At 39.4% G+C, this 27,358-nt stretch overlaps 1 protein-coding gene across 3 annotated transcripts in view; it reads right to left on the reverse strand.

Moving 5' to 3' along the window:
* The window catches only part of SH3YL1 (SH3 and SYLF domain containing 1), a 185,083-nt gene that overhangs the window by 84,944 nt on the left and 72,781 nt on the right, over positions 1-27,358 (reverse strand). For all 3 annotated transcript variants that reach the window (XM_089671971.1, XM_089671969.1, XM_089671970.1), the window contains 3 exons: positions 17,848-17,960; positions 12,690-12,818; positions 3,611-3,776 (listed from right to left, as the gene is read on the reverse strand). In XM_089671971.1, the coding sequence (XP_089528097.1) occupies positions 3,611-3,776; positions 12,690-12,818; positions 17,848-17,960 (408 nt within the window). The remainder of the gene's footprint in view (positions 1-3,610; positions 3,777-12,689; positions 12,819-17,847; positions 17,961-27,358) is intronic.

Raw genomic sequence — 27,358 nt, forward strand, 5'->3', positions numbered from 1 at the left:
GTCTGCAGTCTCTGGTCATTCCCTGCACTGTCTGCAGTCTCTGGTCATTCCTTGCACTGTCTGCAGTCTCTGGTCATTCCCTGCACTGTCTGCAGTCTCTGGTCATCTCCTGCACTGTGTCCGTAGTCTCTGGTCATCTACTGTACTGTGTCCGCAGTCTCTGGTCATCTCCTGCACTGTGTCCGCAGTCTCTGGTCATCTCCTGTACTGTGTCCGCAGTCTCTGGTCATCTCCTGTACTGTGTCCGCAGTCTCTGGTCATCTCCTGTACTGTGTCCGCAGTCTCTGGTCATCTCCTGTACTATGTCCGCTGTCTCTGGTCATCCCCTGTACTGTGTCCGCAGTCTCTGGTCATCTCCTGTATTGTGTCCGCAGTCTCTGGTCATCCACTGTACTGTGTCTGCAGTCCATTGGTTCAGAATATTTTTTTTTCTTGTTTTTCACCTCTAAAACCTAGGTGCGTCTTATGATCAGGTGCGTCTTATGGAGCGAAAAATACGGTAAATCCTGTATAATAATAATAATGTATGTTCACATCAACCAAGCATGTGTGTTTGGTAACCTGGTCAGACAAATTGTTGACACCTATTTTATCCTGGCAAACAGTAGTCATCAAATTAAAAAAGTTACTGCTGTCTAATCAACTATTCTCTTGAGAACTGTCTTATGGGTATGATACCACAGACATAATGATCATTGTCTGATCTGGATAAAATCCATTTTTGTATGTCTATGAGCACCAGCACCATAAGAGGATACTATTTCTTTCTCAAAAGCTCTGATAGCTGCCTTTTGAGACAATGGTTATGCCATATATGGCTTCTGAATGCCATCTTCATTTATCTGTTTCTCACAGCCACTGTCAAGTGTATCTCAACCTGAAAAGCTAAAATCCTCCTGTATATTAGTTACGTTGGCTATTTTCTCACACAAGTACATAGCTGAGCTTGTTCCCACGTTGACATCCAAGGCACTTATCACATCAAAGAAGCAATCACATCTTCATCTCTCCCAATAACATCTATTATAGCCATGCTTAGGAAAGTTAGTACTAGTCCTGACTGAAAGAATATGAACCATATTGGGCACTTGTTAGAAAGGATCTTTTTTTTAAGAAAATAAATAAATACAAAGACAGTGCTGCACAGCCAGTGTTCTGCTAAAGCAGATGTGAATATGCCTTATTGGCTTTCAACATATATCCTCTTACCCGAGAGAGGAAGAACATGTTAACACATTTAACCGTGAGACAACCACATCTAGCACTGATTATTGCATCATGAAATAACATGATGGGAATTGTTATTGGAATCTGAAGAGTGTAATGGACCTTAAAAAAATAGAACCAAATCTATTATTTCTATATTTGTATAAACTATATTTATTAAATGGTCACTAAAATAACTGAATTGTAACTTTAGAAAAACTATAATCTTCATTATAAAAACGTTTATGGTGTCCTCAGACATACAACTTGCAGAAGACAAATAAACTGAAGCCCGTACAGGTAACCACTCCTCCATCTTAGTTCACATGTCAGCACTGAAAACAGCAGGTAAAAGAATGGCGATGCAAGGACACTTGTATGCAGGATTTTGGGTGTGCTCCATGACACCACGTCATATATTTGATTGCCTATGTTGGTACAGAACCATATTCCTATTCACAGGCTGCATAAAGTTGTGGTAAACATATAGAGATGCTGAAATGTGGACAATTCCTAAGTGTGATTTGACCCAGGAACAATCTTTTCTGAATAACATTGCACTTACATTCATGAGAATTTGACAGTCACACAATAAATGCATTTTATAAATTCAACTAAAATCTGAATCTGACTTGGAATTGTCACCCTGTAGTCCTCTGTAGAGATATACTCTGGGAGAGGAAGGGTAGTGCTAGGAGCCAATCAGCTGCAGTTTAAAAATGTTTTAAGGCACAATCAATCTGTAAGGGGAAATCTGACTGCCTGTTACCGTATTTTTCGCTCCATAAGACGCACCTGACCATAAGACGCACCTAGGTTTTAGAGGCAGAAAACAGGAAAAAAAATTCTGAACTAATGGACTGCGGACACAGTACAGGAGATGACCAGAGACTGCGGACACAGTACAGGAGATGACCAGAGACTGCGGACACAGTACAGGAGATGACCAGAGACTGCGGACATAGTACAGGAGATGACCAGAGACTGCGGACACAGTGCAGGGGGTGACCAGAGACTGCGGACACAGTGCAGGGGGTGACCAGAGACTGCGGACACAGTGCAGGGGGTGACCAGAGACTGCGGACACAGTGCAGGGGGTGACCAGAGACTGCGGACACAGTACAGGGATGACCAGAGACTGCGGACACAGTACAGGGATGACCAGAGACTGCAGACACAGTACAGGGATGACCGGAGACTGCAGACACGGTACAGGGATGACCAGAGACTGCGGACAGCACAGGGATGACCAGAGACTGCGGACAGCACAGGGATGACCAGAGACTGCGGACAGCACAGGGATGACCAGAGACTGCGGACAGCACAGGGATGACCAGAGACTGTGGATAGTACAGGGGATGACTGCTGACCTTTGGGGAAGGGGGGGAGCGGGTACCTGAATTTGACAGATACCCGCTCCCACTTCCACGGAGTTGTTCTTTCATCTTACCTGTTTCTCTATCCAGCCGCGCGCTGTCTTCCCGGCTTCTGTAATGGCGCTCGGCATGACAGCCGGGTGCCCAGTGCGCATGAGCGAGAAGCACTTGCGCTTTGTGATTGGTCCGGCGGCTTCTGGGATCTGTCATGTGTCCCAGGTGCCGCCTTACCATTCACAAAAAGCACCGCTTCCTGCGCATGCGTACTTGGCACCCGGCTGTCATGCCCACACTACAGAAGCCGGGAAGACCGCGCGGCTGGATAGAGGAACGGGTAAGATGAAAGAACAACTCCACGGAAGTGGGAGCGGGTATCTGTCAAATTCAGGTACTCGCTCCCCCCCCCTCCCCAAAGGTCAGCAGTTATCTCTATAAGGTCCCGCTGTAGAGCTGAGCGGCCGGCCCGGTATTCTGACACGGCTGCAGTGGAAATACCGGACCGGCCGCTCCATATTCGCTCCATAAGACGCACTGACATTTTCCCCCCTTTTTTGGGGGGAAAAAAGTGCGTCTTATGGTGCGAAAAATACGGTATATGGTGGCTTCGTTCGTTTTCCATGGTCACACTGTATGTAGGAACATAACCACCCTCTTTTGTTAGCTCCCAAGATGAACTATGGAATTTGTAGAGTTCCTAGGGCAGTACACTGCTCATTGTAAATAAGCTGAGTGAGCGGAAAAAGAAGAGGTTTGGGAACTCATGAAGGAAGTTACAAGGAGGCAGACAGCCACAGTGAGAAATGATTTCATGAAAAACAGATTACGGGGCCATTAAATAGTGGATGTGTATAAACTATTTTTGGAGAATAAGGATATTGTTAATTGTCACTTTAAGCATGCAACAATTTAAAGAGTGTTTTCTAATCCATTAATCACTATAAATATCAATGAGATCATGAAGAGCACATAGCAAGTACGTTCCAGGAAGTTAATAAGTTGTTTTGATGTCCTATTCAAACAAAGTGTACCTTTTTTTGGTCTCTGGCAATTTTCCTCATGTTAACACTCTGTTCTTCATTTTCATATTTTAGTGTGAAGGTGTCTAGAATCTCATAAAGCTCTTCAGCCTGGGAAGGGCGTGGAATCTCACCAAATAATATCTCATAGGCCCGAATGTCCTCCTGACAGTAAAATCTACAATAAAACAGAATTACAATACGATAGCTGAAAAAAAGAACATTTTCAAAAGAAAGAAGAAAGGAATTTGAGAAATGTGATAGCTGTGAAATCTAGTAAATTATTAGCAGATCAGAATTTTCATATGACTGCAACATCCAAGAATATGTGGTATTTCTATGCTGAAACCGCGTGACATCTAAAATTTGTACTTGGCTGAAAATATCTGGAGAAATCAAAATGATAAATGACAAGGTCTGGGGCTTATTAATCTGTGATTCCAAACTATGTCTATAATCCAAAACTTTGTCACCCTAGTGAGGCCTAAGGCCTTTACCTAACAAAGTCTTGGGCCATGGTCTGGGATCTATCATGTGAACTGCTTGAGGCATCACTTCAACCAAGTTTATACTTTATCTACAACATTTGAGAAGTAAATTTAAAATAAAAGCTTCTCAAGAATAAAAATGTATATACTTTCTTATAATTAGGTATGTGGCTGTGTGCAGAATTAACCAATCACATTCAAACTGATGTTAAACAGTAGTCAGTACACGCCTGCTATCAATGAAAATGACTCTGATTAAGCCCATAAAATGTTCAGCTGTTCTAGTGAAATATTTCAGACATTTACTCAGCAAAAGCCATGGTCTGAAAAAAGCAGACAATGCAAGCCAATCAACAAAGGAGCTTACAAATCATCAAAGGGATCTCATTGCTAGATGATATCAGTCAGGAGAAGGGAACAAAAAAAAATTCAAAGGCAATAGATATACCATGTAACACAGAGAAGGCAGTCACCAATAAGTGCAGAAAATATGGCAAAACAGTAACATTACCATAAACTGAATGTTCCTCCAAAATTGATGACAAAACAAGATGAAACCTGGTCCAGGAGGCTGCCAAGAGGCTTACAGCAACATTAAAGGAGCTGCAGAAATTTCTGGCAAGTACTGGTTGTGCACTACATGTGACAACAGTCTCCTATGTTCCTCATATCTTTTGGCTGTGGGGTATGGTGGCAAGATGAAAGCCTTTTCTTACTAAAAAAAAATCATCCAAGCCCGGCTACATTTGGAAAAAACTATATCAAGCCTGCCAAAAGAGAGTGGGAAAATGTGCGCAAAACCAAAAAACACCATACCCACAGTGAAGCATGGTGGTGGCAACATTATGCTTTGGGGCTGCTTTTCTTCAGTTGGAACTGGGGCTTTAGTCAAGGTGGAAGGGCTAATGAACAGTTCCAAATATCAGTCAATTATGGCACAAAACCTTCAGGCTAAAAAGTTTGAAGATGGAGAGGAGTTTGCCCTTTCAGCATGACCCAAAGCATACTTCCAAATCAACAAAAGAATGGCTTCATCAGAAGATCAAAGTTTTGGAATGGCCCAGACCAAAATCCAATTGAAAATCTGTGACATGAAGAGGGCTGTGCACAGGAGATGCCCTTGCAATCTGACAGTTTGAAGCACTTTTGCCAGGAAGAGTGAGCTAAGATTCCCAAGGCAAGTTGTGTCATGCTGATAGACTCCTACACAAAAAGGACTGAATGCTTTTTCTTTTTTTTTCTTTATTTTCACTTGGTAATCCTGCCAGCAACATACTCCCTGTCCTAGTGTAACAACACTAACTCACTGTAGGCTGAAGCTGCTCTTCTCATTTGGACTAAAAACACCTCTTCTTTTTCTCTCTATTACATAAGTGGAAGATGTTTCGTAATATACAGAAGATAGCTGGAAAGACTCATAAGCTTGTTTAAGCACAATGCATAGGAAGTAACAAAGACACAAGATTTCTGGCAGAATCAACTTATATTTTTCTATATGTGCAAAAAATGTAATTAGCTTGCAAAAAGGAAACTAATGTAGCCACCACATCTAAGGACTGGTAAGCCGTAATACATTACATTTTGATTTTTGATTTTAGATATGCTTTAACTTCTCCAGGCATCCCAGCTCTGCTCTCCTGACACATTTCTTTACCTGATTTATATGTGTTATTTAAACAATGTCCCACTTGCAGACTGGAAGACTGCACATAGGATATGTGTCCATCAACCTAGATTTGCCTCTTCTTAATTCAGCAGCCAACACAAACAATCCAACTGCCAATTAAATTTAACATTACAATTAGTATTGTATTGTGTAAGAACCAAATACTGTATGTTGTTGCCATCAACCCAGTCACATAATGCAAATGGAAACAATACTACCATAAATTGGGACTTTTAGAGCAACATGAAGAAATAACTATGTCATAAAATAACAAAGTTTCATTTAGAACACCACATCCCGGATAAAAATCGGTGTGTTCTTGATATTTGCTTCTTCTTGAAAATGCTGCCCCCCCCCCCCCCCGAATCTTATTTATACTCTTCATGTATTTAAAGGTTTCAGTCATATTTCTATTTCTCTTCTTTCCTCCAAACTGTACATATACACATACAAGTGTATGTTTACAAGTGTAAACTCCCTTGGTTGAATTTTACGTATAGGCAAGCCTATAATAAGGCTTACCTATAGGCACAGTAAATATCACTGGTTAGGAGATATTTAATCTGACAGCAGTTGCTGACATTACTGGCGCATGGGCTCTGGAGGAATGACAGAGCCCTGTGCTGTAAAGAGTGATTCCCGAACGCATGCTATACATACTGCCGAGGCCCGCAAACCCAGGAGGGCAAGGCGCCACTGGAGGGCTTCATTTCAGGTAAGTCTGTCATAATATGCTAGTATGCGATGACTTAAACTGCCTGGGGCCCCAATTTTTTTTTTTTTTGCTGCGGTTTACTACTGCTTTAAGCTTCTCTAGTCCCTCCTGTTTTATCTATCAGAATTGTCACCATTTTTGTTGCCCATCTCTGAACTTGCTCTGTTCTATTATCTTTTTTAGGTGAGGTCTCCAGAACTAGATACACTTTTCTAATTGAGGTTCAACTAGAGATCTACAGTATATAGGGGAACCTTTGCCTCTTTCCTCCTGCTGGCGATAACTATTGTGATAAAACCCAGAATTCTATTTGTATTCCCTATTGATAGGCCACACTGTTTGCCCATTTTGCAATAATCTCAATAACCATTTGCCAACCACCCTATAACAGTTTGAGTGCTACAGGGCGGCCGCTCTGTGCAGAATTCTCTATTCTCTCCCTTCCCCCTCTTCCCCTTCTCTTTTTTTTCAGCAAATTATCAAATCCACTATGCCACTTATGGTCTGATTGGAGACCAATCAATACCTTTCAATTTATGTTACTTACTAAGTATATATACATTTTTGTGTTTTTTCCCTTTTGTTTATGATGTTCGATTTATGCCTCACTTTTCATGTGTCTGGTGCACATCGTAGATCTATGTCTATATACTATTGTTATGTTTGGCATTTAGCTAAACAATACAATTTTGGTTGATAATATCAGCTTTTAAAACCTGTTTTCAACAGACTGTAATGTCATTACATGATGTCCCTGCTTCCCCGATGTGCCTCCATGTCTGGACACCCACTCTGACGCAATTTGTTTCCTCTGATGACTAACTACGCAAACATGTGTTTTTATGGCAGTAATTGTAAGTGCATATTTGTCCAATTTATGTTTTTGGATGCTTATTTTCTTTTTTATTATTTTTAATTTTGTGGTTTAGGATTATGTATATCTGCATATACAGTTCAACAATTAAATTTTGTTTTATTGTTGATGCACCTTTTCATAGCGCCTGAAGAAGCGACTGAAAGTCGCGAAACCACGTAGAGCCACTGTTCAGTTGAGGTTGTACTAGCTCTGAACCATGACAATATACCCATGTTCAATCAACTACAAGATCATCCTAACCATCGGTGATCCATTTTTGGTAGCAATTAGGTTATATGGTCATATAGGAGCGGTAAGATTTCAAATGCTACAAATATTGAGGTGCAATTTCCTGTTGTTGTAAATTGTAGTACTTATTTAGTATTATATTTTAGAAAGCATTGCAATTTGTTGTAACTATGTGATTTGTCAATAAAGAGAATGAATATTTTATATAAAAAATTATGTTAAATGCATATAAGGTCCATTCAGTTGCAATCACATTTTTGTTAGTCTTCCTAGGACGTGGCAGAGTGTATGAGTTTTTATTCATAGTACCACCATTACACCCTTCATTTATAACCATTACAGTCACAAAAAAACACAACACGCAAATTGTATAAATGCATTAAAAAAACATCAAAAAGGCAATAATTGCATTTTTGGTGCAGTTCCATTGAAGTCTATTACACACAAAACACAATCAGCTGTGGGGAAAAAAAAAAGTCCCTGACATTTCCAAAAATCCACACGGTTCAAAATGCACATGTGAACTAGATCCATAGAAAATCATGGTAAATGAACTGTTGTGTGTTTCTGAAAACTGGAAAACGCACTGAAATCGGCATAAGTGTGAACCTAAGGTAAATAAATTTTTAGATAAGTATCTACCGGTACTCCAGCAAAATGTGTCTTTGTGAAATCTAAAACTTTGTTTTTGTATGTAAATTTTCATTATGTATTCTAATATCAAACCAAAGACACTGCTGAACACTAAAATCCAAGTATTCTTCCACCTCACCATCAGACAATTGATTCCCATTTGTCAGTACTAGGTCTAGAATATGATCCCCTCGAGTTGGGCTTCTTACTAACTGTTTTGGAGAAACCTCTTTAAATTCCTCCAACATATCTATACTTCTGCTTGTAAGCACAGTTTGAAAATGCCAGTTAATGTCCTGCGTGTTGAAATTACCCATAATTAAAACCTCTCTCTTCTCTATCATTTGAGCAATCACATCACTCAACAAGTTATCATAATTCTCAGACTGTCCTGGGGGCCTGTATACTACACCAGTTCAAAGAGAAGATGCCTCTCCTGATTGTAGACAGACCCAGAGGGTTCAAGTAGTTAATTTATTTCCTAAATTAATGTTCGTTTGTGATATTTTTTCTCTGCAATCTGAATCTAATTGGTGGCTGTGGGGAAATAACTCTAGTTTTATGTACACACATTTTAATATATCAAGCACCAGGTGTTTAGAGAAAGATATCTTGCCAAAGGGACAGAGATACTTGTCATTAGAATTTCAACAGTCAGACCTACATTACTCTTGTTATATTGAACTTGTTAATCATTTACTACAAACCGTTATGGGAAAAAAGTGTAAACCCAAAATGGATTTTTGCATCATCTCTCATTGTATACATTTTTTTACATTAATCATTTTTGTGTATCTGTCACAAACCTTTCCTACCTGGACATCCTGCCAGGTAAGAAGCAGCACTCTTCCTGTTGCAGGCTGACAACACTAAGCTACTGCGGTTGATTTACTAAAACTAGATAGCACAAAATTTGGTGCAGGGGTGCCTTCATTTGGCCATTTGGTAGCCTATCATGGTTTGCAGGAGATTTTCAAGGACCTGACAAAGAACCCTACCACCAACTGAATAAGCACACATGGTCTATTACTAACATCATCTCCATGTAAGAAACTTTGCAACAGATTAAAAATATATATTTACTTAAGGAAACAGAGTTGGATACGATGCCAAAAACATTGAAAAATAAATATAGCATTTCATACTATATAGGTTTGCCACTGTGCAGCAAGCTCCATAAATCGTATTCTTTCTGCTGTCTTGCTCCCTTACTGTGGGGATCCACAGCTGGAAAATCAAGATTCCTGTGAAATTTTGACTTTCAACAAAGGACTAAGCAAGCAGACCTAACAGTCCCCTGCCACTGCCTTCAGCACCAGCAATAGAACACTACAACCCTCCAACCCCCCCTCAACTAACACAGCCTCTCACAGAAAAAAAGGGGGATAGATTTTTTTAAAGTGACACTAAACTAAACTTATTTTTTTATATCAATTGTTCTAAAATATTAAGTATACCATGGCTCTGTTTTTTTCTTACTATAACTATTACTATTGTTTTCAGACTAGTAAGTTTCTTACTAGTGTTTTCAGACTTCTTCCCTCGTTCCCTATTCTCCACCAATGCTCCTCACAGCTTCTAGTGTAGAGTGAGCAGTGCTGTTATTTCTGGTCATATGCTCTGCCCTATGTGTACTACAACTCCCGTTGAGCTGAATGTGTTTGCACGTAGTTGTGTAGTCCATCTCAGGGGTGAGCAGAAGGTGGCTACATTTACATACACAAGGGGGCATGTAGAGTAAAAATAGCCACCTTAGAACAGAAGGTCTGAGAACAGCCTAAAAGGTTTGCATTTGATAGATGAAATAAAGAAAAAAAAAGGGATAGAAGGTACATTTTACTTATAAAAATAAAAAAGATATGGTGCCTTTCCTCCAAGCTAAATTGCTACCCGTGCAAAATCATAATTCCATTAACATAATACCAAAAGTGAAATAAACAAAAAATTTAGTGAGACTTTGTTTACACCTGCACCATATAGGTGTGTTGCAATATTTTTGCAGCTGCCCCTTTAAGAGCACCTTGTGGCGCTCCTAGTTGTAAAAGTGAAACTATAAGTGGAAGCTTACATACCCCATAGACACCCCACACTCAATATCTGAATATCATAAACCAAATGAAAATAAAAAGGAATAAAAGAAATATGGCGCCTTTCCTACAAGGTAATTTACTACCTGTGCAGAACCATAACAACATTCACATAATACCAAAAATTAAATGCAAATATAATTAAAGCTTAAGTACATCTGCACCATATAGGTGTTTTGCAATATTTGTATTGCTGCCCTTTTTAAGAGCACCTAGTGGTGCTCCTAGTTGTGAAAGTGAAACTATAAAGTGGGCGCTTACACTCCCCTCAAACACCTCGCACTCTATCTCCAAATACCATAAACCAAAATAACAAATACAATAAATGGTGCTACATGCAGTCCAACACCAATATGGAAATGCTTCCTCGCTTTTCCTCCGATTATCACTTGTCCTATGTACCACGTCTCTCCATCAATGTCACCCAAGGACCACAAAATTGGGAGCTTCCTGAGGATGTACACAACGAAACACATAGAGGCTGCTTACAGTTTATCCAGTCATATCCCTACGTTACTTCCGGTTTTCAGTATTTGGAACGCAGGCCAAGGTCCAGGAAGTGGAATGGTGGTGCACAGACGTTGAGTGTATTGGTGCCAAGATATTGGGCACCACATTTTGTAAGTGTAAAATTTAATACTTCTTATTGCCAAGTTTTAATTAAATACTGCACAATGACAGACTCTGCTTTTGTGGTCCTTGGGTGACATTGATGGAGAGACAACGGGTACATAGGACGATTGGAGTAAAAGTGAGAAACAGCAGTTGGAGAGCATCTGGGGCAAACAGAGCTTTATGACCTTTTCTTACAAATAAGAGGGTCATGGATCTTTGATGAGAGCATTGTGGTGACACAGGAGGTGAAGCACTTTGGGAAGATTCGGTGGCACAGAAACAGTATTTTCACATTGGTATTGGACTGCAAGCAGCCCCATTTATTGTTTATGTTATTTTGGTTCATGGTATTTGGAGATTGAGTGCAGGGTGTTTGTAGGGAGTGTAAGCGCCCACTTATAATTTCACTTTCACATTTTACTTATATTTAAACATTATTACATTTATTTTATAAAAAAATGTTATAGTGTCAATTTAAGGTCTCGTTCACACCATACGTGCAGAAAAACTGATGGAAAATGATATGCAGATTTCACTTGCAGAGACATCAGTCTACATCAGTTTTCATGCACTCTTCAATTAGTTTTATACACGTTGCAGATTCCTGCGCAGAAAAAAAATCTGCATGTGACACTAGTGTTGTGGTGTGAACAGGGCACATAGAGAACAGTTGATTTTGCTGTGACCTTGCAGAATGCGTGCAGAAACACAGATGTCTCTGCATCTTGGTGAGAACGAGCCCTAAAAGGAAAAAAATAATAACTGCATCCCTGATCTCTTTCCACTAATATACTGAATGTCTGTTCTGAACTGCTTGGGCCCAGATCATTTTTTTATGTACAGCTGAGTTATGAGGTTGGGCTTTACTTGTACTATTTGTCATTGTTAACAACTCAATGACACTGAATGCTGTAACTTTGTATACCACAGAATTGGTAATGAGAATTTTCAATTACCTGTATACTCTGTCCTCCTGTAAATCATATTGAATAGGATAAAATAAAAAAACTACAAAAATTGCCAAATCTCTAAAACAAAAAAATGAGTCCTTTGTTGGCTGGAAAGGCTGTAAAACTGGTGGTTACAGAATTACAATACCCAAAATGTTGTGTTTATACACATTTATCATGCAAGAGAACATAAATGTACATATCTATGAAACTTTGCCATGTAGATGTAACACGATGATAAGGAATCAAAGTCACAGGTTGCTATTTTTGATGTCGCTCCCAGATGCCTCTCGAAATCTCGGTATCGAAAATTATGCACACCTGCTGCACTCCACACTTTTTATAACCATGATACACAGTGTTCAGTTATTTAACAGACTTTCATAAACATATTTTCTATTACTCAAGAAATAGGGCACTGATAATGCACATTATGGAACTTAAACAAAATATTTAGCATCCAAGGTTAAACTAAGTATAAAATATATTTAGCAGCAGAAATGCCAGTTTGAAAACAGCAACTTGTGACATTCGGAGGCTTTAGTAACTACCCTTCACCTTTCTCCTCTAGTGTGGAGCTGAGATACTATAAGGTAAAGCAATTTCATTTTAAGCCAGAAATTTTCATTTTAAGTCAGAAAATCACAGACTCTGCCTTGCCTAATCCTAAATGAGCTCTAAGGACAGAGAGGAATCAAAAGCATGGAGAGATATTTTTTTGAGAAAAAAATACTGATCTAAACATTTTAGTCTTAAAAATTAACTTATGAAATGGACAGTAATTGTGGTACTGTATAGCAAAGGGGAAAAAAAGCGTGTTTAGCAAACTTACTTGCGATTGGTTTCCTTTCTTTCAATCAAACCAGACCCTTCCAAAGATATTCCGGCAAACAGTCCCCTGGATTTACAATATGTGTACACTGCTGCAGAACTTCGAATAGCGACATCTCCTTCCAAATTTCTGAAATATCATCAGAAAAACACTAATCAGTATGGAAAACCCAGCAGCTTTGTTAAACAGGATTTATTAGGATCTCTGAGGATAAAAGAAGGACTTTTACATACAATAAACAATGTCCTTCTCACCTGTGGGAAATATGTGGACAAATAAAAATCTTCAACACCTTTGTGTTCCTATTAAAAAGTCAAGAGACAGACATCTGTCTACATACAATATCTATGTACAGTCATGGCCGAAATTGTTGGCACCCTTGATATTTTTCCTGAAAATCAAGTATTTCACACAAAAAAGGTATTGCATTAACACATGTTTTGCTATACACATGTTTATTCCCTTTGTATGTATTGGAACAAATATAAAACAGAGGCAGAAAAGCAAATATGACATAATGTCACACAAAACCCCAAAAATGGGCTGGACAAAAGTATTGGCACCCTTAACTTAATATTTGGTTGCACACCCTTTGGAAAACATAACTGAAATCAGTCGCTTCCTATAACCATCAATAAGCTTCTGACACCTCTCACCCGGAATTTTGGACCACTCTTCCTTTGCAAACAGCTCCAGGTCTCTCTTATTGGAAGGACACCTTTTCCCAACAGCAATTTTAAGATCTCTCCACAGGTGTTCAATGGGATTTAGATCTGGGCTCATTGCTGGCCACTTCAGAACTCTCCAGCGCTTCTTTGCCATCCATTTCTGAGTGCTTTTTGACGTATGTTTGGGGTCATTGTCCTGCTGGAAGACCCAGGATCTTGGACGCAAACCCAGCTTTCTGACACTGGGCCCTACAGTGCGACCCAAAATCCTTTGGTAATCCTCAGATTTCATGATGCCTTGCACACAGTCAAGGCACCCAGTGCCAGAGGCAGCAAAACAACCCCAAAACACCATTGAACCTCCACCATATTTTACCGTAGGTACTGTGTTTTGTTCTTTGTAGGCCTCATTCCGTTTTCGGTAAACAGTAGAATGATGTGCTTTACCGAAAAGCTCTATCTTGGTCTCATCTGTCCACAAGACGTTTTCCCAGAAGGCTTTTGGCTTACTCAAGTACATTTTGGCAAACTGTAGTCTTGCTTTTTTATGTCTCTGTGTCAGCAGTGGGGTCCTCCTGGGTCTCCTGCCATAGCGTTTCATTTCATTTAAATGTCGACGGATAGTTCGCGCTGACACTGATGCTCCCTGAGCCTGCAGGACAGCTTGAATGTCTTTGGAACATGTTTGGGGCTGCTTATCCACCATCCGGACTATTCTGCGTTGCAATCTTTCATCAATTTTCCTCATCCGTCCACGACCAGGGAGATTAGCTACAGTGCCATGGGTTGCAAACTTCTTGATAATGTTGCGCACTGTGGACAAAGGCAAATCTAGTTCTCTGGAGATGGACTTGTAACCTTGAGATTGTTGATATTTTGCCACAATTTTGGTTCTCAGGTCCTCAGACAGTTCTCGTCTCCTCTTTCTGTTGTCCATGCTTAGTGTGGCACAGACAGACACACAATGCAAAGGTTAAGTGAACGTCTCTCCTTTTTATCTGCTTTCAGGTGTGATTTCTATATTGCCCACACCTGTTACTTGCCCCAGGTGAGTTTACAGGAGCATCACATGCTTGTAACATTCTTATTTATCCGCAGTTGTGAAAGGGTGCCAATACTTTTGTCCAGCCCATTTTTGGAGGTTTGTGTGACATTATGTCGAATTTGCTTTCTTTCCTCCCTTTTTTTGTTTTGTCCCAATACACACAAAGGGAATAAACATGTGTATAGCAAAACATGTGTTAATGCAATACGTTTCGTGAGAAATACATGATTTCCTGGAGAAATATCAAGGGTGCCAACAATTTCGGCCATGACTGTATCATACAGGATCTATAATTTTAAGAGTAAGGAGAGTTGGATTTTAGTGTTGCCAAAGGGTGTCTTTGTGTGTCTCTAGTCCAAAGTAAGCTAATCTCTCCATTCAGCATGTTTTATCTAATAGTTTCCAAAAGGGAAGTTCCGCTTTAATGCACTGTCCCTCGCTCCCCGATAAGGATTGGCACCTTTGGCTCCTACTTCCGCTGCAATTGCCTAAGGCATTGTCCTCCCTCCCGGTAGTATTCTGGGACACGTGACAGGTCCCAGAAGACTACAGGGCCATTCACAAAGCGCAGCGCTACTCGCATGCGCAGTGGGCACACAGCTGTGGAAGAGCAAGTTGTCAGCCAGGTGCTCACACTGAAGATGCAGGCGCCGGGGAGAGAAGACAGCTTCAATAAAACCAGCCATGGTGAGGATTCCGCTGGACCAAGGGACAGGCAAGTGTCTGTATTTTAAAAGTCAGGAGCTATAGTTTTTGTAGCTGCTGACTTTTATTTTTCTTTAAATCAACTGGAACTTCACTTAACTACCCTTCTCTGTTAATCCTCCTCCCCAGTGTAAAAAGCAAATAACTGACCTTGGTGTATGAAAAGAAGTTACACTAGGAAGGGGAGGCATTTGGACAGTGGCTAAATAAAAATGTTTGATCACTTCATACGAGCTTTGGCAGGAAGAGGGGGAACAAGGTTATTGTAGCAATCATGCACACAGAGATGGATGGGAACCTCCATTTTGGCAAAGGACTGTCCATCTTGTATAATTATCTCTCTCTCCCTCTTTCCCCATCCCCCTCCCTCTCTGTTGAGTGACATGTGGTCGGTGTGTGTTATTAGAGATCACAGGCAGCAAAGCTCAGTGGGAGGGCGTCAGGACTATAAAACCCCCCAGCCGAGCAGGTGCCTAGGTACCTATTAGCTCGCAATTTGGGATATTGTAAAAGTGTAAACCAAGTCCCTCACTGAACTTCAAAAGACCTTCCAAGGGGTCATAAAAACAGACTTACTTTTAAAAACTCACTTTTTCATATAGGTTGGTATCTTCAAATAGGACATAATTACACAAACATGGAGCACATATTCGGACGGCTGACGTTAATACAAATTCCCTGGTATATTACATCCCCTATCTGACATATACCGGAGAGCAGAAAATTATATCTCCTGAACCGTTCAAGTGAATATTTCATATTTCATATCTAACTGTTCAGCAGGAGATTCTGCGTAATAATCTACTCATGGACAGGATGTTGTATGTATCCAGGGTAAATTATGAACCATAATATAAGCTAGGAGAGTTTTTGTTCTAGCTTGGGTCTCCACCCCAACACCCCTCCCCAAATGAGGCGATTGGTTCTCTGCTGTAAGAAGACACCCTGCTGAGATCCTTGAAAAAGGCTGTTATGCTTGGAGTTGTGATGTGTGTAAGAGTTGAAGAATCTCCTGTTTTAACATCAAAACTAACAGTGGAAGATCAAAGCATCCTTTTGGCTCTGAAACTTGGAAGCTGCTTAACCCAGGACACGTGGCAAGTGCTTTAACCCTCTAACTTCTCTCTGTTATCTCTTTGCTGTGCTATTGTTCTTTGCATATTTATATATATATTGGCTACATCTTTTTCTGTAAATATTTTTATTGCACCCTTTTGAGCTTTTAGTAATAAATCTTACTTTCTGAAAGTGTTGAACTGTTTCTAAAGCTCGCTAATGCAAATTACGAATTCCTGCCGTTGAAGAGCGCTACTGTGCGTGTTTAACCCTCTATATAACCTGCCTGCAGTGACAGTGGTATACAGACGATTATCTAACCATCATAGTGTTATTGCTAATGTTGCCGAGTTTCCTCTTTCTCTGTACAAAAAGGAGGTGGTGGCAGTGTGAAGGGTTAATTGCGTAATTAAACTGACCCAGTAACAATCGCTTCCAGGCTGCCGGTACACAGACTGTGGTCCATTAGCTGGAAAATCTGTGTGCAGGGTGCAGCTGGGCGTGGCATTATTACGCACATGACAGCGTGGTTTTAGATTGGCTAGTCCTTTAGTCACGAGTTTGGTGAGAAGGTCTGGGGTCTGACGCCGCGATCGTCACAGTTATAGCTACATGCTAGACAGCTGCCTCAATCCTCTAAGTACTAGCCTTACTGCATGATATTCTGATGTATATTAAAATGTTACAAAAATAAACATTTGTACACATGTATAAAATATTACCATTAACCTAACAAGGTAGGGACATTCTGGCCTACCCTCTGAGATTATTTTGAATTAACACAATGGTCATCTACTCTGCTTGATATCTTCTGAATGTTCTGATTTACAAAGAAGCAACAGGATATAAGTGTGCATGTTTGTATTATAGGCAAATTGAGTATAATTATGTCCTGGAAATCCCTTAAAACTTCATGTTATGACCACTGCTTGCAAAGGCAGCAGCTGAATTGCAATTTTAGCATGATTGATGATTTGCAACCTTGGACAGGGGAAGAAAAGTTGTTGATATTCTGGTACAGTAGTGGGGCCACTCTAGTCTTGACACTGGGAATTATTTAGTGCCATAGTTCTGACAAAACAGCAACACTTAGGGTAGTGGCTGTGAATTACGAAACATATTTACCATTGTGGTAAAACCAGAAGTGTAAGTTTGATCTGTACTAAGTAATAAACAACAAGGAGGTTGTACGAGAACTCTGCATCAGCGTAGACCCTGTAAATCTGTATCTTCCATTAAAATCCTCTATGATATGAGTGCATATGTGTTAGCCTTAAAAGACCAGAGAAGTGCCTAAGCAGAACAGTTACTGCTTCTTGACACTCAGCTATAATCTGAACATCAAGGGGCCTATTTACAAACAGGTGGTATAATAAAATGTGCATGTCATTTTCCCATGGATCAATTTTGGGAACCTGAGCGCTAGTCTTTTACACAACATTCATATGGAATCACACAGATGTCTAGCATTCTGGAAAAACAGTGGAGTGGTCTCTGAAAAAAGCTGATTTTAGGAAAGGTGATATATATTTTTTTGTAAAAGTGGTTTACATGACTATTAGACCCTTCAGAAATAGCCATTACTATATTTTAGAATATCTGAAAACATAAGTTAATCAAAGCTATTTAAATCCCAAAATAAAAATAGGTCCCAGTCTTTTATTTTATAACTTATTCTCTTTACCTTCCTAAAGGTCCAATGGCCACTGTGAAATTCCCTCCGAGAGTGAGGTTGCCACCTTTGGCAAAAGCTTCCACTGCTCTTTTGTGATTTAAAATGATAACTAAATCAGACACCTGTATAGTAAAGACACATAAAACACAATTACTTTTAAAGAATAGTCTTCATAACGCAGTGGCTTTTTAAGTTTAAACACACATACTAATCCAACAATATGAAAAGTATTTTCTGACAAAGTACAAGTTTGGTACAAGTTGGAAATGTGACAATGAACAGCACCTTTTGCATGACACAGTGCCTCTATCTTTTGTCTCAGTTTGGGATGTACCACTGAGTCCATATCAATGCAGACAACCAGTGACCTAGTGTGTGGTAGGTGTCAATTAGATAACTGCATGGAAAATAGTTGTGTATAGCAGTGCTTTTTTTTCTGTCTGTGCCAGTATGACCAATGGCAACATACCCACAGAACAGTGGGAGAAAGGGCAGACATACCAGTAATTGCAGAACACCATAACATGCCATTAATAATCACAACATAAAACAAAATTTTTAGCTATCTAATTAATGAAGTCATATTGCATTGCTCAACAGACAAACACTGGGTGCAACTGATTCATTCCAAGCTTAATACAAAGAGATATGATTGGCAGAATCATTACTGCAAGTGATTTATAAAGGCAGGCATAACATCAAGTGTCATTCAGATCCCTGACAGAATCAGTACCTGTTTTACTGCAAACAGAGGCTCTGCCTCTTTCTGATTTTTGCACAATAAACTGAGTAAAAACTACAAATCACATTTCAGGGACAATACACATCTTCCATACGTTGAGAAAAAAGTGGGAGTCCTTTAAAACCTGCACTGTTGTGTGCTGACAGCCCATTTAAAATAGACTTCCTTACTTCAAGGCATTTTAACATGTGTGCTCTGCTAACATATGAAAGTGGCATAAAAGTATACTGTATGTAAACTCACTTCAGTTTACCAGTCCTTAGGTGAGGTTTCTGCTTTTTTCACCTAGTAATTATTAACCATTTCAATACCGAGCAATTTTACCCTTTCCTGCCCAGGCCATTTTTCAGGTTTCAGCGCTCTCACACTTTGAATGACAATTGCGCGGTCATACAACATTGTAACCAAACTAAAATTTTATCATTTTCTTCACACAACTAGAGCTTTCTTTTGGTGGTATTTAATCACCGCCGGGGTTTTTATTTTTTGCTAAATTAACAAAAAAAGACCAAAACTTTTGAAAAAAACACAAGTTTTTCTGTGTTTCTGTTATAAAAATTAACAAATAAATAATTGTTCTTCATAAATTTAGGCCAAGATGTATTCTGCTACATGTCTTTGGTGAAAATAACCCCACTTAGGATGTATTTTTTAGTTTGTAGGAAAGTTATAGAGTTCACAAACTATGGTATAGATCTGAAAATTGATCAATCCCGAAGTACTGACAGCCAATCTAATTTCTTGAGGTCCAAGAATGTCAGAACAGTACAGATATCCCCCAAAAGACCCCTTTTTGTAAAGTAGACAGTAAGACGTACTTCATAAGAGGAATGGCGAGTTTTTTGAAGTTGTATTTTTTTTGTCATAATTTTTCGAAAAATGAAAAAATTAAAAAATTTTTTTTTTTTTTTTTAACATACTGTCGCCAGTGCAGTACAGCATCATCATATAACTGGCATGGTGGTGAACAGGGACACTGACTGGTGACAGTATGAAAAAATAAAAATAAATATATATATATTTTTTTTTTTTTTTTTATATTTATTTATTTTTAATTATTTTTAATTGTTTATTAAATTTTTTTTTTTTAAGATTTTTTTTCATATTTTACTATGACCAAAGTAGTACAATGTTACCATAGTAACATTGTACTACTTTGAGGAAGTGATCAGTATTTTTTTTTTTTTTTTTTTTACACAATTTGCTTGTAGCAAAGAATTACTTTGCTATAAGCAAGCATTTACCTAAATGACATTGATGCATTCAGGTTTTTGTTTTTTTTTGTGCTTAGCTGTGATTTGGCCACAGCTAATCACATGACATGTGCATGTGACGTGCTGTGACCATTCACAGCTAGACACTAGTATACAATGGATGGCATGAATGAAGCCACCCATTGTATACAACTGTCATGTGACCTGCTGTGATTGGTCACAGCAGGTCATATGGTACCGGCAACAGGGGCCGGTACTCAGATCTGCCATCGGGGTACACGGTCGGTGACAGATTGCGCCGCTGCGCGGCTCTGCAACTGTGTGAACTGCGCATGTGCGGGAGGACGCCGAATGGCGTACACCCCGGAAAGCTAATGCATTTTTGCGGCCGCCAAACGGCTATAGGCCGGGTGGCTAATGGTTAACAAACTTTCTCTCCTAGGGTTACAACAGTCACTTATGCACTGTAGCTAGAGAGGAGTAGGGTTGCCACCAAAGGACAGGCAGTGTGTCAGGACCACAGAACATTCCTCTCTCATTTCCATAACATCGAGTAGATGTGTTCTGTAGTAGAGACAGAACTGGCCTAGGCTGATAACACCGCTTCCGTGCCACCCTATAGCAGAAATACTGCTACAGGGCAGCACAGGTGTGTAAAATCACGTATATATAGGTAAATTTGTATTTCTGAGTAGGGGGCGTGCACGCCATTTGCGGCCTTGGCTGTCAATCACCAGGTCCTGGCCGGTGATTTCTCACCAGCACCCAGTGATCACCGAGTATTTCCAACAGGGGAGAGACCTGTGTATAAACAACACTGATCTCTCCCCTGTCAGCTCCTGCACACTGTTTTATACGCCGCTGCATAGCAGAGCCATACAAAGCAGTGTACTTACAGTGAAACACAGACACAGCCTCTTAGTAAAACAGCACACAGTAAAACAGCACACAGTTAACCCTTTGATTGCCCCACATGTTAACCCCTTCCTGCCCAGTGCCATAAGTACAGTGTTAGTGCTTTTTATTAGCACTGATCACTGTATTGGTGTCATTGCGGATGTCAGTGACGCCAAGTCAGTTCCCCCCAGTGTCAGAATACCTGCCGCAGTTCCGCTATATTACTAGTAAAAAAATAAATAAAATCCAGTATATATACTCCCATTTGTAAACGCTATAACTTTCACATAAACCAATTAATTTACATGTATTGGGATTTTTTTTTTTTTTAGCAAAGACATGTCGCAGAATAGATTTTGGTCTAAATTTATGATGAAATCTTATTTCTGGACATGTTTCATAGCAAAAATTAAAAAATATTGTTTTTTTCTTAAAATTGTTGGTCTTTTTTTGTTTATAGAGCAATAACTAAAAAATGCACAGGAGATCAAATACCACCGAAAGAAAGCTCCATTGGCGGGGAAAAAAAGGACATATATTTCATTTGGGTGCAGTTTTGCATGCCCACACAATTGTCAGTTAAAATAATGCAGCACCATATCGCAAAAAATGGGGGTAAATCCTCTGGAGGGAAAGTGGTTAGATAACACAAGCAGAGTATACAAGAACTGCTTGAATTTCTTATTATTGTGCTTTTCCAACAGATATAACAAAAAGATTATATTGATATATCTAACTGACCAAGAGGGGTCGAATAAGGGAAGTTCATTATTAGGGATTACATACACTTTACTGTAAATTCCACTTTTGCTGATATTATAACATAACATACATACAAAAAAATATTTTTTAAGTGAAACATAATTAAAAAACAATTACAATTCAGTTTCAATTAGGAGTCCTGAAATGTTGCTTCCAGGCAATATAGCAATCTGGGTGCATTTATTTGCCAAACTCCCCTAGACTTTCCTTCTTGAAAGATCACCTCACTGCTTTTCTCAAAAAGTAAAGTACAAGTCAAATTCCATACAACTTCTGCTATGGTTACATTTGGTGAACTACCTTCTAAGGTCTTGTGATAAATCTCTGCTTATTCACTGCTGTCATTACAGTGTTGCAGGTTTTTACAATTAGAGGCTGGTGACATCAGGGCTTGAGAGAGGGGGATACAGGCTAAGAAAGCCTCTGACACTCCCAGAAGTGCTGGAGGTGGAAGAAAAGTACAGGGTTCTTTTTTATTAAAAGTCATAGCTATTAAGTATACAAAAGGTAGCAATAGTAAGTACGTATTTCTTACATTTTATCTTATAAGCAACCTGCAAAGTAATAGGTGGTTACAGGAATACTTTAAAATTGTTCCTTCTTGTTATTCTAAGATGGCAGGCATAGTACTGCATAAATATAATTGTTTTCGTAGATTTAGAAATGTGTGGTAATCAGAGGCGTAGCTAGGATATTTTTCACCCGGGACAAACGGCAACCTCATGACACCCCCCCCCGCTTCATAAGGTCCCTGTAGACACCCCCCGTCCCGATCACATTGCCCCCCCCTTCATCCATGGCACTACTCACCTGGCTCGGCTCTCCCCTCGTCCCCTCCGGCACATGCCCGGCTCACTGCCCTCCTCTCCACTCCTCTCCCGGCCGGCTCCCCTCTCCTCTCATAACCAACTGTAGATGGCAGACGTATCAGATGATACGTCTGCTGCAGCCGCTGCAGTGATCTCGTGACCTCATTTTGGCATCCCTGTACCTTGGCGCCCGGTACCCCCCCCCCCCCCACGCTACACCTCTGGTGGTAATGTGGTCTGTGTCTTATATGCCAAGACTACTCTGCAGACCCAATGTTGTACTATCCAGAAGTCAGGTTTTATTTTATGCATATTATTTTACACACACATCTAGTAATTCCAGCAGTGAACTGAAATTCTCAGACTTTCAATGAGAAATATAAATACACATAATTATTTAAAAAAGGAAAAATAATTTCCCTTGTTTCCGGCCACCCATCCTAGTAGTAAGTTACCAATCTTCTGAGCACATTGTATAATTCACCCAGGATTTCCGCACATAACGTTCCCTAAATTAATTTATATTGTTAAGAGACAGCTAACTAAACATACACAATTCATTTCTGTATTTTCTTTGGATACATGATTGGTTTTGAATAACATACAGTATATGATATGCACATTATGTTCTTTGCGGATTGAATACAAGCTTGGATATACTTATACAGTTAGGTCCATATATATTTGGACACAGGCACAATTTTAGATTTTTGTAGGTATTTATGAGAATATATTCAAGCTCTAGTTATATAATGGATATGGGCTGAAAGTGCACACTCTCAGGTTTAATTTGAGGGTATGTACATCCAAATTGGAGGAAGGGTTTAGGAATTACAGCAATTAAGAGTAGCCATCCACCCTTTTTCGAGGGACCAAAAGTAGTTGGACAATTGAATCAACAACGGTTTCATGGCCAGGTGTGGGCTACTCCTTCGTTATTTCTTCATCAATTAAGCAGGTAAAAGGTCTGGAGTTGATTCTAAGTGTGGTATTTGCATTTGTAATCTATTGCTGTGAACCTACATCATGTGTTCAAAGGAGCTGTCCATGAAAGTGAAACAGGCCATTGTAAGGCTTCAAAAATGAACAAAATCCATCAGAGAGATAGCAGCAACATTAGGAGTGGCCAAATCAACAGTTTGGTACATTCTGAGGAAGAAAGAATGCATTGGTGAGCTGATCGCAGGATCCTCTCTATGGTAAAGAAAAACCCATTCACAACATCCAGACAAGTGAAGGACACTCTCCAGGAGGTGGGTGAATCATTGTCAAAGTCTACAATCAAGAGAAGACTTCACAGAGCAAATACAGAGGGTTCACCACAAGGTGCAAACCATTCATAAGCTTGAAGAATACAGAAGCCAGATTAGACTTTGCCAAAAAACATCTAAAAAAACCAGACCAGTTCTGGAAAAGCATTCTTTGGACAGATGAAACTAAGATTAATCTGTACCAGAATGACGGGAAGAAAAAAGTGTGGAGAAGGCTTGGAACAGCTCATGATCCAAAGCACACAGCGTCATCTGTAAAACATGGTGGAGGCAGTGTGATGGCACGGCATGCATAGCACTGGGTCATTGGTGTTTATTGATGATGTAACAGATGACAGAAGCAGCTGGATGAATTCTGCAGTGTTTAGAGATATACTGTCAGCCCAGATTCAGCCAAATGCAGCAAAGTTGATTGGACAGCGCTTCACAGTACACATGGACAACGATCCAAAACACAAAGCAACCCAGGAGCTTTTGAAGGAAAAGAAGTGGAATATTCTGCAATGGCCGAGTAAATCACCTGATCTCAACTCAATTGAGCATGCATTTCACTTGCTGAAGGCAAAACTAAAGGCAGAAAGATCCACAAACAAAGAACAACTGAAGACAGCTGCAGTTAGAGCCTGGCAAAGCATCAAAAAGGAGGAAACCCAGTCTTTGGGAATGTCTATGGGTTCCAGACTTCAGGCAGTCATTGTCAGTAAATGATTATCAATAAAATATTAAAAATGAACATTTTATTTATGATTATATTCAATTGTCCAATTACTTTTGGTCTCTTGAAAAAGGGGGGATGGCTACTCTTAAGAGCTATAATTCCTAAACCCTTCCTCCAATTTGGATGTACATACCCTCAAATTAAACCTGAGAGTGTGCACTTTCAGCCCATATCCATTATATAACTATAGCTTGAATATAAAAAAAATGTTTTTTAGAAAAGCGCCACACCCTCAAATAATACAGCAGCAACTCTAACTCCACAAAATGTTGTGATAAATCAAATCAAACATAAGAGTGTGCTAAAAAACATATAAATGTCTATAAATCAATATGTGAAAGTCTAATATATATATTACTCGTGTGACAAATATATAACACCGTGAAACAAGTTAATATTTTTTTTAAAAAAACACAACACACTCTCAACTTGATACAACAGCAACTCTAACTCCAAAAAATATTTGGGATAAATCAAATCAAACATAAGAGTGCACTAAAAATCATAAATGTCTATAAATCAATATGTGAAAGTCCAATATATATATATTCCTCATGTGACAAATTATATAACACCGTGAACGATTCACCACCAAAGAAATCAAATGCACTCACCAGAGCTAAATGCTGATCAAATTATAGACCAGCCTTAGCGCTTTTGCTCTGGGAGCAAAGAAAACAGCAACCTCCAGACTTTGGATGCAATATTCTGCAGTATTAAATTCCAGCTGAAAGACACCCCTCTGTAGTATAGGCATGTAATAAGGAGGAATACTCTGCAGCCACTCTCCCATGAGGTACCGTCCCGTGAGGACGTTGTGGTGATGAAACGCATAGGGCGTGGTCTATCGGATGCTGACGTCAGGACGCTCCCTGTTATTGTCGGGAGACAGCTGAGAGAGCGGAGCTGCGGTTGTTTTCCCTGCCTATGCGTTTGATGCTGGTGTCAGCTAGACACCTTATTTGTGAGTGGCTTTTAAACTTTTAATAAATAGATATTGTTAAAGACATGCTGCACCATTATATTCTTCTTTATTTTTGAATGTGGTCTCGATGTACATGGAGCTGTGGTGATTGCCCACTCATGGGACAGTGGCTGCAGAGTATTCCTCCTTATTACATGCCTATACTACAGAGGGGTGTCTTTCAGCTGGAATTTAATACTGCAGAATATTGCATCCAAAGTCTGGAGGTTGCTGTTTTCTTCGCTCCCAGAGCAAAAGCGCTAAGGCTGGTCTATAATTTGATCAGCATTTAGCTCTGGTGAGTGCATTCGATTTCTTTGGTGGTGGATCATTCACGGTGTTATATAATTTGTCACATGAGGAATATATATATTGGACTTTCACTTATTGATTTATAGACATTTATATGTTTTTTAGTGCACTCTTATGTTTAATTTGATTTATCCCAAATTTTTTTTGGAGTTATAGTTGCTGTTGTATCAAGTTGAGGGTGTGGTGTGTTTTTTAAAAAAAAATATTAACTTGTTTCAGGGTGTTATATATTTGTCACACGAGTAATATGTATATGGGACTTCCACATATTGATTTATAGACATTTATATGTTTTTTAGCGCACTCTTATGTTTGATTTGATTTATAGCTTGAATATGTTTTGGTCATTACCTGAAAAAACTAAAATTGCGCCTGTGTCCAAATATATATGGACCTAACTGTATTTAAAGGGACATATTTTTTGTGCATTTTGGATAATATATATGTGATGAAAGAACTACTCATACAGTACAGAAAGCCTGTCAACAAATTTTACCTGCTTGTTCTTTCTAAACCATAGTACTTTAAAGAGAAACTAATAGATGTGTTAGGTTAGAGAAAAGGGGACAAAAATGATAAATGCACTTTGTTTTAAAAGTGCACTTATCCTATAAAAGTTTAGACTTTAGACTATGACACACCAATTCATTAGCAGCTCTCCTTACCACAGATAGACCGGTCTCTGAGCATACTCTGAAGCATATGCTTTTATCCCTTCAGAAGAGTTTACAGAGGGACATTCATAAATCCATCACCCATATTCAGGCCCAAGTTGATGGCCTTGGTGACTGCACTGAACGCACAGAGAGTCAACTCAGAGATTTCATAAAGATACAATACTTATGTGATGCCACAAATAAATGATAAGCTGCTGCAAGCACCTAAATGTGTTCTTGCATCAATAAAATTCTCCATGAATTTAGCCCTGTTGAGCATTCACGTGATTCATCACTTATTTATTCCACTGGGGGGCTAGTTGCTCAGCCAGGCATTTATTTTACAATTATTTGTAGCTGTTTTTGTTGGTTTTCACACTTCATGCTTCAGCTCAGCGGGGTGTTTATTATAGCTCAGCCAGCTGTTAACTACCACCTTGATTGTTTTTCATTTCTGATATACATTTCACATATTGATTACTGTTCTTGTTGTTTTTTTATACTATATTCTTCAGCTCAGCCAGGTATTTATTATAGCTTGGCCAGGTGTTTATTACTACTTGATTGTGTTTTTAATATGTTTCACATATCGTTTGGATATAGTTGCTCAGCAAGTTTTCTTATGAACTATTGACTTTATTTGTTTCGCAGATCTATTCATTTACACATTGTATTTGATGCTCATGAGGGTGTTTATTATTAGTTGTTTTTTGGGTCACTAGGGGGCAGTACTATTCTTGGGGAACTCAGCGATTTCACCATGGCCTATAACGAATTAGTAGATGCCCACAAAACTCAGACAGAGGAACTCCAGTATATTACTGATAAACTCACCGACTTTATGGACAATTGCCTCAGGAAAAACATTAAGATCAGGGGCATTCCAGGGCTGGTAACAGTGACAGATTACTCATATTCTCCGCATCCCTGAATAGTCACCTCATTACTCTGGTTAATATTTATTCCCCTAACATCCATCAAAACAAATTTTACAAATCCCTCTTCCAAAAACTCCAGCTGTACTGTGATAAACCCTTAATAATATGTCTAAACTTCAATGAAGCTGTTGAGGCCTCAGTAGAGTCCATTAGTGTGGCAAGGCGAAGCTCACCCGCCCTATTGGCACTCTACTATTCAATGGACCTATTTGACATATGGCACTATATGCATGGCAA

This window comes from Staurois parvus, unplaced genomic scaffold (genome assembly GCF_062004578.1).
Source record: "Staurois parvus isolate SC_StPar_1 unplaced genomic scaffold, SC_StPar_1.0 ptg000116l, whole genome shotgun sequence".
Classification (NCBI taxonomy): Eukaryota; Metazoa; Chordata; class Amphibia; order Anura; family Ranidae; genus Staurois; species Staurois parvus.